The sequence below is a fragment of the Stomoxys calcitrans genome, chromosome 2, assembly GCF_963082655.1.
Source record: "Stomoxys calcitrans chromosome 2, idStoCalc2.1, whole genome shotgun sequence".
Taxonomy (NCBI): domain Eukaryota; kingdom Metazoa; phylum Arthropoda; class Insecta; order Diptera; family Muscidae; genus Stomoxys; species Stomoxys calcitrans.
In genome coordinates, this window is record NC_081553.1 from 26,769,404 (window position 1) to 26,783,917 (window position 14,514).

At 38.1% G+C, this 14,514-nt stretch overlaps 2 protein-coding genes across 2 annotated transcripts; one reads left to right on the plus strand and one right to left on the minus strand.

Annotated features, from left to right (window-relative positions):
• The first annotated feature begins 52 nt into the window (after positions 1 to 52).
• Positions 53 to 5,090, plus strand: LOC106080501 (protein cereblon). The gene is made up of 6 exons (XM_013241891.2): positions 53 to 200; positions 261 to 2,010; positions 2,085 to 2,484; positions 2,548 to 2,650; positions 2,725 to 2,821; positions 4,205 to 5,090. The coding sequence occupies exons 1-6, from the start codon at positions 167 to 169 to the stop codon at positions 4,422 to 4,424; spliced, it is 2,604 nt and encodes an 867-aa protein (XP_013097345.2). The 5' UTR covers positions 53 to 166; the 3' UTR covers positions 4,425 to 5,090.
• A 1,948-nt stretch (positions 5,091 to 7,038) lies between these two features.
• Positions 7,039 to 13,183, minus strand: LOC106080462 (protein spindle-F). Its single transcript, XM_013241848.2, has 2 exons — positions 12,201 to 13,183; positions 7,039 to 7,992 (listed from the first exon to the last, which is right to left on the minus strand). The coding sequence occupies exons 1-2, from the start codon at positions 13,033 to 13,035 to the stop codon at positions 7,571 to 7,573; spliced, it is 1,257 nt and encodes a 418-aa protein (XP_013097302.2). The 5' UTR covers positions 13,036 to 13,183; the 3' UTR covers positions 7,039 to 7,570.
• Between the last annotated feature and the right edge of the window lie 1,331 nt (positions 13,184 to 14,514).

The window sequence follows — 14,514 nt, forward strand, 5'->3', positions numbered from 1 at the left end:
TGTTGGGGAATTATTTTTTTTTGGATTGTGGGGAAAGGTTTTGTATTGGCAACTCTGTTGCGACGAATAAAGATAAACAAGAGAAAAGTCTCAAAATCTCGTCCAAATTCCTCAGAAATTAATACACTGTAAACTAGATATATATTAAACTATTTTTGCTTGAAATATGGATATCGATGAGCAAGCGGAACCAAGCGATGGTAAGCATCAAAATCGTTTGCCTAATTCCATTAAAATGATCGCAATTTGTTATTTTTAAGATACCAACATACGTTCTTCACAAGCTTTGCAAGATGTTGGAAGTGTCGGGGGAAGAGAGGGAGGTGTTGCGGTTGTAGTAGCAAGAAATGGAGTTCAATCCACTGAAGAAGAGGACAATTTGTTGATTGAAGAACATGGTATAAATCCTGACTATCCTCGGGTATTAGTAAGACGCCTCTCCCTGCCTTCAGCGACCGGTGATAATCATGAGAACATGGTTGTTGGCATCGCAAAAGACAATGTCAATGGTGGGGTGGTCATGGAGGTAACTATGGATAATAACTCAGCTGGTAGCAGCGAAATTGCAGGGCAGCAGCAATCACAGGCAAATGTTCTCCTCCACAGTAGTGAAGCAACTGGAAATGTGATTGAAGATTCAGCGAACTCGGCTGCTTCATGTACACAGGAGCAGCAGCAGAGTCGTTTACAACTCTCAACTCCAGCATCACAAAACAGCTCCTCTTCACTTGTTCAAAATGAAATCGGCAGAGCAACCCCAATGCTTGTTAATGATAATGGGGAAGAACAACAAAATCAGATCGTGGAAGCTGGCATTGATCCTAACTATCCAATAGTCTTAGTTCGTCGTCTCTCACTAAATTCTGATAATCAAGCTTCCAATCCTGAGAATAACACCCAAGAACCCATGCAAGGAACTGGTGATGGTGGAGACAATTCTATGGACTCAATTCATGATTTTTTAATTTTATCGCAAAATGAAAACGAGGGAGATCAACAACAACAAATTGAGGATGCTGGTATAGATCCAAACTATCCTCGTGTTTTAGTAAGACGTGTCTCTTTACCCACGAACGATGACAGTAATGGGGATGCGCCAGCAATTGATGGGAATAATGTCGATGAAAGCTCACAAAGTGAGGAAGATGTCGCTGAAAATGTTTTACAACTTTTTCCCGCTCCAGAAGTAGAGGAAGAGGAGGAAGTTGAAGCCGATTTAGACTCATGGTCGGAAGGCGATGATGAATCAGCCATTATTGAAAATCCTAATCTAAGAGAATTCAGCAACCAGTTTGTAGTCATACGTAATATGATTGCCCAGACGAGGCGCAGCATGGCTGAAACAGAAGCCAACTTTGGTCCATCTGAAATACTACCACGAAATATGCTGATGCAACGTTTCCGGCGCATACTGTTCATATTAAATAATCGTCGAAGACGTCTCATACGATTAGGAATGAACACAGCAGACGAGGAAAACCCTGAGGGTGAAGCCAATGCCGAAATGGAAGCGGCCTATGAACAACAACCTCCTGAACAAGATCAAAGTGAGGATGGGGAAAATAATGCCGAAGAGGACAATATGTCCATAGGACAGGAGGAAGAAATGAATGAAAATGCGGTACGCTTTGACACAGACCTTCCAGCTGAACATTCGTACTTGGGTCCAAATATGAATAGAGTTTCTGGCGTAAATTATTTAGATGCCGGACAATATATCAAGTTACGTTTATTTTTACACGAGCATGTTTTATTCCCCGGCGAAGTTGTGCCTTTCATGGTGGATAGTTCAACAACAATTATTGAGGGTGATCCTGATGAGCAAAATGGCATACAATTTGGCCTATGTTTTCCCTCCCTATCCAATAATAGTACAACAGAGGGAGCAAAAAACGAATTGTATGGAGTGACTTGTCAAATTTATGAGCTGGGAACTGATCATCGGGGTAATACTTTGATTAAGTCCAGAGCCTTGCAGAGATTTGTTACTAACATGAATGATATGACGGTGTAAGTATGAGGATGGTCATGGAGGGTTTGGAATTTTGTAGAGTTCATAACATAATACAATTTTCTATATTTAGTCCTATAGAATATATAACTTCTCATCCTCGTATGAAATGTACTGGTTTTGTTAAAATTCTACCTGACATATATCTGCCGGAGCCCCTAAAGAAAATGAATATGGGCTCAATGAACCGTTTCCGTGATAACGCCTCAATGCAAAAAGCTTATAGACGTTTTCAAGCCGCATCCACGCCTTGGCCGGTACATGTGTATGAAGCTCACAATATGAGCACAATTATTGAAAAGGCTCGTACACAGCTGGCCCAACACAAAATCAATACAATGCCCAATGATCCAACGCAGTTGTCATACTGGCTAGTACGTAACTTACATTTGCCGGAAAAGATGTTAAAATCGGTATTTCTGGCAAATACCGTAAACACGCGTCTAAAGCTTATTGCAAGCACATTTAAGGAGGTATGTTGCCACCACCTTATATTTTGATCAGAATGTATTATAATACTAACCTTTTATTTATAGGAAGCCGTCTTTAGTTGCCGCAGCTGTGGTACCCATATCGCAAATTGCCGTGAACTATTTGCAATGTCTAAACATGGAGTACAATCTCAGTATTGTAATTCAGGTAAGCACATTAATACTAATGTTGGTTAAGTCAATGTTTTTAATCAAACTTTTTCTTTGTTTTGTCTTTGCCAGCTGGTTTTATACACGAAACTAATACCGTGTATCAAGTCAATCGTCAAAATATTCGATATAATGGATCACCCTCAACAGAATTCAGTTGGTTTCCAGGGTGAGTCATTTCAAAAGAAATCCATATGTACTTAGCTGATAGATTAAGATGTTTAATGCATTAGAATGACTGTGGTGGAACGTGAAATGGAAAACGAAACGATCATGTTAAGGGTATGACTTCGATATGAGTGATATCCAAATCTAATCACGTGATTCTGAATTAGAATTCTTCTTGCGTGAGCGTGAATCACGACTTACGAGAAAATCACGAGATATTACCACTCATCAGAAAATCACGACTTAGGATTGGTACAAAAATGCACAGAACATAATACCATTCAAGCAATATAAGCCAAAAATGCAATATTTTTGGTAATAGGGAATTTGTTTTTGTATTGTAGCTCCATTTGTATGTAGAAGTAGCTATTCTCGTCGTTATAGCCACATTTTCGTATGTTAAGACAGCAATCTTCGTCAAGCTGCAAAGTGAGCAAGGTCGTTCCAGTCCATAGACCGATCGCCCTGGGAACGTCATATTGAAGGGTAATCATGATAAGGTCATAACCCAGCGCTTTAAGCAATTTCATCAAAGAGCTCCATAGCTTGATCTGGTTCATAGAACCGATCCACAGTAGGCCAATTGGTTGATTTAGCAGCTCTAAACTAGTAGCGCTTAGGGGAAATTTTTTTTATTTGCTACAATAAAAAATCAAAGAATTTTTTTTTTTTTTAATTTTGCATTAGGTGTTTTGTTATGACCTCTCACTTCAAGTATGGTTTAAATCGGTCCATAACCTGATATAGCTGCCATATAAACCGATCTTGAATCTTGACTTCTCGAGCCACTAGAGAGCGCAATTATTATCCGATTTGGCTGAAATTTAACAAGAAGTGTTTTGTTATGACTTCCAACAATTGCGCCAAATATGATTTTAATTGGTCCATAACCTAATATAGCTGCCATATAAACCGATCTGGGATCTTGACTTCTTGAACATCTAGAGGACGCAATTATTATCCGATTTGGCTGTAATTTTGTACAACGACTTCTCTCATGTACTTCAACATACGTGTCAATGGTCTGAATCGGACTATAGCCTATAGCTTCCATATAAACCGATCTCCTTATTTTACTTCTTGAGCCCTTTAGGGGGCGCAATTTTTATTCGAATTGGCTGACACAACTTCTACTATGGTCTCCAACATTCAGTTCAATTATGGTCCGGATCGGACGATAACTTGATATTATAGCTCCAATATCATAGCAATTCTTTTCGTTTATCATATGTTTGCCTGGAAAGAGATACCGGGAAAAGAACTCGACAAATGGGATCCATGAGGGTATATTAGATTCGGCCCAACCGAACTTAGCACGCTTGACATGTTTATATTTAAGAAGATATGTACCATTTTTTAACGAATTTTTTTTTTCTTTTAACAGCTACCAGTGGCATATAATCGTCTGTAAAATCTGTGAACATCACCTTGGCTGGGAGTTTAAAGCTGTCGAGCCCAACCTTATACCTAAACAATTTTTTGGAATTTCATCGAGCAGTGTTCGTGTACGCTCGGCAAATGAACGAACGGATGAGCTGACCCAAAGAGAGAATGCTTTTTACAACTTCATACGACTCATGAATGCAGGCGTTAACACCGACTGAATGCGGTGGGGCACAGTGAAGCGTTTTTTCAACAAATGTTGGAGACTTTGCCGTAGTTGTAGCTGTAATTGTTGTCCAGTGAAATGAGTTTTGAACACGGCAACGCCATCTTTTAGATGATTTTAATTTTGTTTAGAAGTTAATGATAAAATGTTTCATCTGTGCTTAGAATGGAAGGCAAAAAAACTCGAAAACAACAAAGAAATTTTTAACACAGTTTTTATTTAACTAATCTATCTGTAAACAAAATTATTATTTTTCTTTGCAACTTTTCGAAAAACGTTATTTATTATTTAACTCTAACAACCAACAAGTTATGTATATTTTTTCATTTTATTTATCTTCTTTTAGGAAAACTCAAAATAAATCAAAAATTTTGAAAATTTTCGTTTTATACAAAAAATCTCCTAAGTTTTTCAAAAATATTTTATATATTAAAAAGAGACACTTTTTTGGGTTAGATGGTCTACATCAGCCTTACACCATAGGCATGCGTAAAAAAATACGATATTAAATCACAGACACATTTACATATTTACGAATGCAGAAATTATTTTAAACAAAACTAATATTAATTGATAATTACTTTGTGTAATATTAAAAATTAACAAAAAAAATACAAAATAAAAATCTATACATGCATACATTATATACAATATTCTTAAAAATTATTACTATTACCATTATTATTATTATTAAATAAATTAATTAACAAAAGTGTTTACAAAAACAGAATAAAACAAATTAAATACATACACTTAATGGTCAGAACATACTTTTTTTAGCGAAGAAAAGAGCTGGTAAAATAGACTCTACCACGAAGAGGGAAACTAACAAAATATCTCTCGTTCCCACAGCGATCGGTATGCCACACTGGCCAGGGTTGGCAACCCCCACTCAAAAGTATTCGATCTCGGCACGGGATAGCTGAGAGCACCGCACAGGCTGGGACTTTGAGATTCAATTCATTCATCGCTATCACGAGAAGCTTAGCTGCGAGCCACCGGGCGCGCCCACAGTCTGCGGATAGTGGAATGTTTCATACTGAGCAGCTGCAACGGCAGTCGCGGACAATCAGCGGTATCGAGCGGAGTCCCAGTGAAAGGCCGGGCGGCACCGGCTCTTGTATAAATACTGAGTGTATGATGCTCGATATGACAAGGCGAGTTATTGGCGCCTTTAAATAACCAATCAGAAGCTACTTTGGACTAAGTAAGCAGTTTAGAAACAAGGCCACCACTCGACAGACGAAGATAACACTATACAAGACACTGATACTGCAAACTGCAAACTTTGCCCATGAACATTCCACTAAGGAACAGGGGCAAACTTCTCACAAATCAATGAGTGCAGTCCGATTCAAGTTTGAGCTCAATGATAAGGGGCCTCCTTTTTATAGCCGAGTCCGAACGGCGTGCCGCAGTGCGACACCTCTTTGGAGAGAAGTTTTACATGGCATAGTACCTCACAAATGTTGTCATCATTAGGAGGGGAAAACCACCACTGAAAATTTTTTCTGATGGTCTCGCCAGGATTCGAACCCAGACATTCAGCGTCATAGGCGGACATGCTAACCTCTGCGCTACGGTGGCCTCCACTGCCCGTGTTGTTATATGGTTCTGAGGCACGGGTGCTTCTGAAAGCAAGCAGATGAGGCAGTGCTTGGAGTATTTGAGAGAAAGATTCTTCGTAAAATATATGGACCAGTTTGCGTTAATGGAGAATATAGGCGACGTATGAACCACGAGCTGTATGACCTGTATGACGACGATTGCATAGTAACACGCATCAAAAAATACAACGGCTGCGTTGGATGAAGAAGCTCCAACGAAGAAGTTTTTTGAAGGCAAACACGGTAGCAGACGCAATTCGGGAAGACTAAAAGCCCGATGAAAAGATCAAGTGGTGGGAGACACCTCGAAACTAAGTGTCAGAGATTTTAGAATGAGCGCAGTAGATCGAGGCGCTTGGAAAGCTATTATACATTAGGCTAGTGGAACAAATGTTCTGTCATAGCCCATTAAATAATAAAAATAAATAACCAATGGCCAAACTGTTTCCGCTTGACGAGGATCACCATCTCCACATGAAAATGTGGCTTTAACAACAAAAACAAGTATTCGATATTCATTCTTTGTTTATTTTCTGTTTCGGAGCTGGGAAATGCTGCTGCGAATTTGATTCGTCCGACCCCGATTTGAGATCAATCCCGGCCCATACCCCTGTACTATATGCAGCGGACAGATTGGTTCATCATCGGTCCAAAGGTAACACATACAATGGCTGGATATACCACCGGAGGAAAAAAATTGTTCGGGTCTAACTAGATATGGAGACCGGGGGAGACTGCGCTACGGTGGCCTCCATTCCTCATTCTGCTTTGACAAAGCCTTAAACCCCATCTACACTGCTCTTTAAATCCAGATTTAATGGCTCGATCATCTGTTTTCCCTTTATTTGCGTTGCCAGACAACCAAAACACCGCCATCAGCATCAATTGAAAAAATTTGGCAACGCAACTGAAGTTCAAAAAACAACTCAACTGAAGGTTAGTTGCTATACATATTTGACCCATAAATTCTTATTCAAAAGTAAATAAAGCACTATAACCAAATTGTCTGTATATCCATCTTGTGAAATCATGTTTATTTCCTCATTACAGTAGATATAACTAACAATACTAGTAATTATAATAATAATAATAGCAATAAAGTATATGTATCAATTATATTTAATTATAGGTATGTATTTTTTTTAAGTATAACATATGATATATAGAAACCAAAGGCAGATGATAGACAACTTATTTCATTATCTGTGTACTTTCAGCAATTCTCCTATCTTACGTCCTTCCTCTATTTTTGTAATGGTTTATTGAGTTTCAATTGACAACAAAACAAAAAAACGAGTAGATGAAATATCATACAACAAAGTTATAGATGTTTAGTTTTCAGTCGATCTAATGATCACTTCTTAAATTTTTTCAAAGCAAAATAAAACCAGATTCAAATTCTTCAATATTTAGAAAGTTTTGAAAATAAAAAATTTGTCACATTTAAATCACTTCAGAGATTTCTTTTGGAAATTTTTGATTTATCTACAATCTACAAATCCGATGAGAAATATATGCGATTTCGCTTATTGGGTCAGAAGTTGCCCACTGTGTGTGATATCAACTCAAAATTATTATCCATACTGTGCACCAGATCGATGCTGTCATCGCGAAAGTGTTCTTCCACATGTTCGCAAAACGACTCAAATGTTACATCACAATTGTAAACTTTACCGCACATGGGACACATTTTATTGGCTTCATCGGCTAGAATTTTCTCTTGCAAAATATTCAGATGATTTTTTTGGGAAATTTGCTGCTGCGGCTGCTGCTGCATTGTAGAAGATGTGCTGGATACACCAAGACCATTGGAGACCTTTGCAGCTTCGATGTTGCAATCAATATGATGGGTATTAACATATTTGGAGTCAGTTAGACTTTCATCAGTCTCCAGGCTTTTGTCAGCCATTTCAGGCTTTTGACTTTTCTTCATACATTCCGCACAAGGTTGGAGAGCTGCAAGAGAGTGAGAGAGAGAGAGAAAAGAAAAATGATGAAAAGATTGTTTATCTACAAAATTTGCTCAACTATACATGGACATTTTTTATGTCGTCACGACCAAACTCTCTGGCCCAAGTCGAACCCTTGACCGACTTGCTCTGAGCTTGAATCTCGTAATTTAATTGCCAGAGTTGAAGGTTGTTTTTTCAACGCAGTCCGCGTTGTTGTTCTAACAGTTTGTTTTGTTTTCACAACAAAGTCCTTGTCGCCTTCTGCGCAGTGTGAACCCTTCATTATCTCCCATGCGACAATATGGGCAATAGCAGCACCCCAAATATTAGCTTATCAATGTCAGAAAATGCATCTCCGGCACGGGATAACAGGCAGTAACTTGGAGCACCAATCTGTGTTCTCATTATCTCGAGAAGCCTAGCTGGGAGCTGCCGGATGATTCCATATGTTGCGGGTAGTGGAATGCTCCATTCAGAGAAGCTGCAACTGCAATATCGATTGGACAGGCCGGGTGGCACCGGTCCAATGTTATTTTTTTTTTACCTTTTTCACCAAAGATTTTTTCTTATTTTAAGTAGTCAATGAGTGACATAAAACTATTTTTTACGTATTTAATACTTTGACTATTGGAAAATATTTTTATCAGTTTTCATTTGGCCTTTTGAACCATTTTGAAGGGAATTCAATTTCACAAAAAAAAAAAAAAAAAAAAAATTTTTGCTTCTGCCTTAATGGGTTAAACTCGGAGTGGGTATGGCTATATAAAGGCGCCAATAACCTGCCATGTCATATTGAGCATCATAGACACTGAGATTCTCCGCTCGATACCGCTGATGGAGCATCCCACTATCCGCAACCTGTAGACGCATCCGGCAGCCAGCAGCTAAGCTTGTCGTGACAGCAACGAACGCCACGCAGATTGGAGCTCAACGTTCCAATATTCCTGGTGATGGAAGTTACATAGGCTTTTATGCGGATGGATCCACACCAGACGACCGGGTAGGATTTAGGATGTACTCTGAAGAACTGGGACTGGTCATATCGAGAAGATTACCCGACTACAGTAGTGTGTATCAAGCAGTGATGCAATGGCTAAGATATAATGTCATGACAACGACTGGCATAAATATCATCTCGGACAGCCAGACAAGCATTTAATATCTGAGGAAAATCTCTGAATTCAAAAACCGCCCCGACTATCGCAGATCTCTCAACGAGATGGCTTAACAGTTCAGAACTCACCTGTTCTGGATGCTGGGCCATAGACATATCCAGGAAATTGTAGAGCAGACAAGTTTGCGTGACTAGGAACTACCTCATACATTCCAGGGGAATTGGAATATGGGGGTATGTCTCTAGCGACATGTAAGCGAAGTCTTCAGGATCAGACCCGAAGAGCTACTTATGATAGCTTATGTGGCCTAAACGTAGTTAGCAAAGTCAACTGCAGCATTCTATGGACCACAGCACAGGGTCCAAAAAAATTATACAGTAATGTTTAAAAATTTGGATGAAACGAGGTTCGAGTACCTGGTCTTGGTGCTCAACTTCTCTTTAGACACTGTTATAGTTACCGATGTCAGGTTAATGGGCACTGTGTATACTCTACTGAAGGCAGGAGAGGCCATCAAGTTTCCGGAAACTTGAGCTACGGAATTATTTGTTGACCGTTTGCAGAATTTAGAAATTGATGTCCAAGCCCCTCATAGTGAAACAGTACCCCAATGTGAGGTTAATTCTCCGACACTGTCCAACTCCGTATGAAGTATTCTACTATGCTCAACCTTTGGATGCGCCCGTTAGCTCGCAGCTAAACTTCTCGTGACAACAATCAACACCACACAGATTGGACCTCAATGTCCCGGCCTGTATGGTGCTCACAGCTATCCCGTGCCGGGATGGATGTTAGGCGTCCACCATAGCGATCCGTTCATGTATCGAAATGACCTAGCCACCATGCTGGCCTAGGGATTACAACCCCCATATGCAAGTATTACAAATTTATTATTTCTTTTTTTTTTTCGAGCTAAAAGTGAGATCAGTCGCGGACCATGCTTCTGTACTGTACTCGTATGCCATGGACAGATACGTCTTCCTCATCGATATTGCCATATATTTTGCTTCATGAAATTCCACGATATCCACAACAATCGAATCTTTAGCCACATTGTTGATTACATGGACAGCGGAAGTATATCAGCTGCAGAATATGGGAATTCCAACCATCCCAAAATACATGGTGTCACATTTCTCCACCACTTCAATTTGAGCTAAAGTCAGGAGTAAAAAGTTCCTAAAGACGTTTTCTGAAAGCAATTCCAAGGCAGCCGGTTGTACGTACCGGATTGACCCGATGAATTCCTTCATCGGCAAGGGCTGCCGCTTCAGAGTACAAAACACTGCTACAACAACAACTTGGAGTACAGATAATGTAACCCTTTTGATTGAATATAAAATTGCATATTTAGAGCTGCCACTGTTTTGGTGGACGAACAACGATAGACATCTACTTCTCAGGAGCAAAAATAGCCATGTTAATATCTACTAAGCTGTTAATATAGCCTCTTTGGGGAGAGATTTTTGCATGGCATGGTAACTTGCAAATGTCGCTAATATTAGATGGGGATAACCACAGCTGAAAATTCTTCTGATGATGATGAGAATTGGAACCCAGGCATTCAGCGTCATAGGCAGACATGCAAATGTCTGCGCTACGATGGCCGGCAAATTTAGTCGACCAAGATGGGCTGGATCAAGTTGTGGGAGACACCTCGAAACTTGGTGTCAGAGATTTAAGAATGAGCGCAGAAGATCAAGGCGCTATTCTACGTTCGGCTAGTGGAACAAATATTCTGTCATAGCCAATTAAAGTAAAGTAAGTTGGGCTGGAATTGACACTCGCGCACTGTTTATGTATTCAGGCAATCCAAATAAACTTACAACCAGTTAATTTTAGGCGCAACTCACCCGAGTTACAGAGTTTTTATTTCTGAACATTTTGCAGAAACTTAGCTAAGGATTAGGTGATGTTATATCAACAACAACAAACGATTCCGATGAAAACAATCAAGCTCGTGTGTGAGGAATGCTGCCTGTTTTGGGTGAAGATTTCTCAAGAATTTTAAGCTGCTGTCATTAGCGTCAAAGACATGTGTGAAGAGAGGTCTATAGAGCACGAAATTAATGTAATACACATTATCTCGTGGCAAAAGTGCGGTTATTCCCCAATATCCCCCACTGAGATAACAGTAATAAAATTGTATATATCAAAATGATTCACCCTATCAATACAAGAATACAATATGTAATATAATTAAATAAACTTGTTGCACATTTTAGGGATGTCGGTTTAGAAACAGTTTTAATATAAAGACAATATTTTTCGATTTATTTTAAAATCCATTTTTACTCCCCCCTGAAAGGTAGTAATGGACTAAAAATATGTCAATGTGTTTTCTCCGTAAAAAAGACTTCTTCTAGATAGGTCTTTAATCAAATATACTTTTTTTTAAACTTTTTTTCTAAAGCAAGCTAAAAGTAACAGCTGATAACTGACAGAAGAAAGAATGCAATTACAGAGTCACAAGCTGTGAAAAAATTTGTCAACGCCGACTATATGAAAAATCCGCAATTACTTTTTGGGCAACCCAATATATTAAGAAGGATATTTCTCTCTTGTACCCAAATTACTGCTAAATTTGCCCTTGCCAGTACCTGTGCTTCTGTTTTTCAAACAAATAGATGGTAGCTAAGTCTTTTCCAACATCTGTGGCGAGAAGATTATCTGTTAGATGGTAGATTTGCCACGTTCTAATATTTAAGAACTGGTCATATGAAATAATCTCAAAGCAAGACTACCCTCAAAGTAAATGAGTAATCCAAGTTAATACTAATAATGTAATTTTTCACTTCCTACCTCATTAAACTATCCTTTTTTGCCACACACATATTTAAAAGCCCATTGAAACACATTCCTGTGTCCTTTTAGCAGACACTATGAATATTAGGAAGCAATTATTCCATTCAGGAAATAAAACAAGATTCTAAACTGGCATCCCTATACTGAAAAATCAAAAGAAAATAAATAATACGCAAAATTTATAAAAAAAAATCTAAATTACACAACTTAACACTTTGTTCTAATCAGCTTTTATGTGTAACTAACTTGGTTCACTATATGGTTTTGTATATATGTATCATACATTACTTACCTATTCTGCTCTCCAACAAAGCAAGTACGGCATTTAATTCCTTTTGCTGTTTCATAGCTTCGCGACGCATAACTCCCAGACCTTCAATGCATTTCTTAGTTTCAGCATTGAAGTCCTGTTCCTGTGTTGAAGCATTTGCCTCGTCCACATTTAAATAGCCAAATGCCATAGTTGCCTCGGCCATTGCCTCTGCATTATCATTTGGTTGTTTATTAGCACACTCCAGCGCATTGCCATCCCCATCATCGTAGACTTCCAATGCAATGCCATCTTCCAAACTGACATCACGCATATCTGATGAACCACAATTCTCGGCAGGTATAAGTTTTTGTCGCATATTTTGATTTGGTGAATTCACTGTTTTTAAAGTGAATGTTTTGGAACGTATGAGATTTTGGTTGTTCACTCCACCGCGAGGACTTGCCTCAGTAGCAGCAGCAGCAGCAGCACCGCTACTAGTTGAGGCATCTATATCTGAAGCCGTTAATGTGTTATCGTTTTCTTTGTTTATCTTTGATGACTGGTCTTTGGCTATTTGTGAAAGTCTGGACCATAGTTTGCGGTTCTCAGCAGAAACCATTTCCATATGGGCATTTAGCTTCTCATTCTTACGTTGCAATTCACATACTTGCAAATGTAGTTGTTGAACATTTTCGGGTATTCCAACGGGTGCAGCACCAACTGTGTGCTTATAGTGTGTTAAATGTTCCCGTAACTCTTGGTTTTCTTCCTCAACTTCTGTTAGACGTTTTTGTTGCAGAATACACCGATCTTTCATTGTGTCTAGGGCTACACGTAGGGCCAAATGCTGTTTTTGGCCACCGGAGTTATCCATGTTGATGAATAAATTTCGCTTTAGAGCACTTTATCGATAGGAAATTCACATTAATTATGTGAAATAGAAAAGAAGGAAAATTAAAACATTAGGAAAATTCTCCAAAATAACAAAAGAACCAACAAAATATGGAACTAAAAGTCGATGTTTGATTAATCGATTACACGACTTTTCACAAAATTCGACATTCAGGGGTTAAAAAATCGAGCAATTGAATCGAAAATCGAGTAATCGATTTTTAGCTGTGTTTTATTTTAGTACTTTATAGTACAGGACAACGAAGTTCTGGATAAATTATCATTGCAGGCTTAAGGCTGGTACTAAGTTCGTTGTTCACAGTTTAAAGCACATATTTTTGGCGGTTACCTTTTTGAATCACTACAAAAATCTCAATGAAAACACAATACTTTTAAGAAAAGTTTTTCATAAGTAAGGGCTGGTACTACATTCCCTTTCCACAGTTGAAAACACAATTTTTTCACGGTTACTTTTTTTGAACACTACAATATTCACAATGAATGATACTTCTATGAAGATTTTTCATAAGTAATGAGAATGTCCTATCGAAAGAAATCAGCATGTTTTTTTTGCTTCAAAATCTATTAGCTAAAAAAAGTAATCACGAAAAAATGTTGCAAAAACGAATGTAGTACCCGCCATTATGTCGAACATCTGTTGTCAGGATTGTCATGATATGTTTTTCACCAAGTGTTTTTTCAAGTGTGGTCCCAATAAATAAAATTTATTATTTATAAATAATTGATTTTAATTTTATTTTTCCATTCATATAGAGGACTTTTGCGGTGGCTTATTTTAAAAAACATGTCTCATGGCAATCCTGACGACAGATGTTCAAATGCAAACAAAATCCTGGCATTTTAAATATTGTGTTTTATTTTAGCATTGGATTAAAATTAAATTGGTGTTAATTATAACATAATTACCAGGTAGTGTACCGTAAACAGCTGAGTACAATTTTTTCTCGAGAAGTACACTATCTGGAGACGAGTTTTGGTTGTGTGTTTTTATTATATTTAAGAACCATAACACACAGACAATGAAAAATGGCGCGAACTAGTTACATACATAAAATCAATGTTGCACTAATCACTGATTTTGACAGATAGTGCACTCTATATTTTTTTGTTGGTAAATAAATATATCTTGGTTTTAATGTTGTTACTCCATTCACAATTAAGATATTTCTGCAAGTGGCCACACTTAAGCTGAGTACTCTGTTCAGCTTTTCAAACGGAATGCTGTCAAACTCCACACTCTGTTTATAGTAAAGAAAATGGCAAAAAACCAAATTGGCAACACTTGAACATCTTTTTTACGATTTTAGAAAAGATCACAGCTGTGTTATTAAGCCTTTGACATTTGAATTTACTACAAAATCAAACCAAAAATAAAAATAGTTTTACTCAACTGTTCGCATGACCTCACCTTATAAATGCATCTTGCGCTGTACCAAACTGT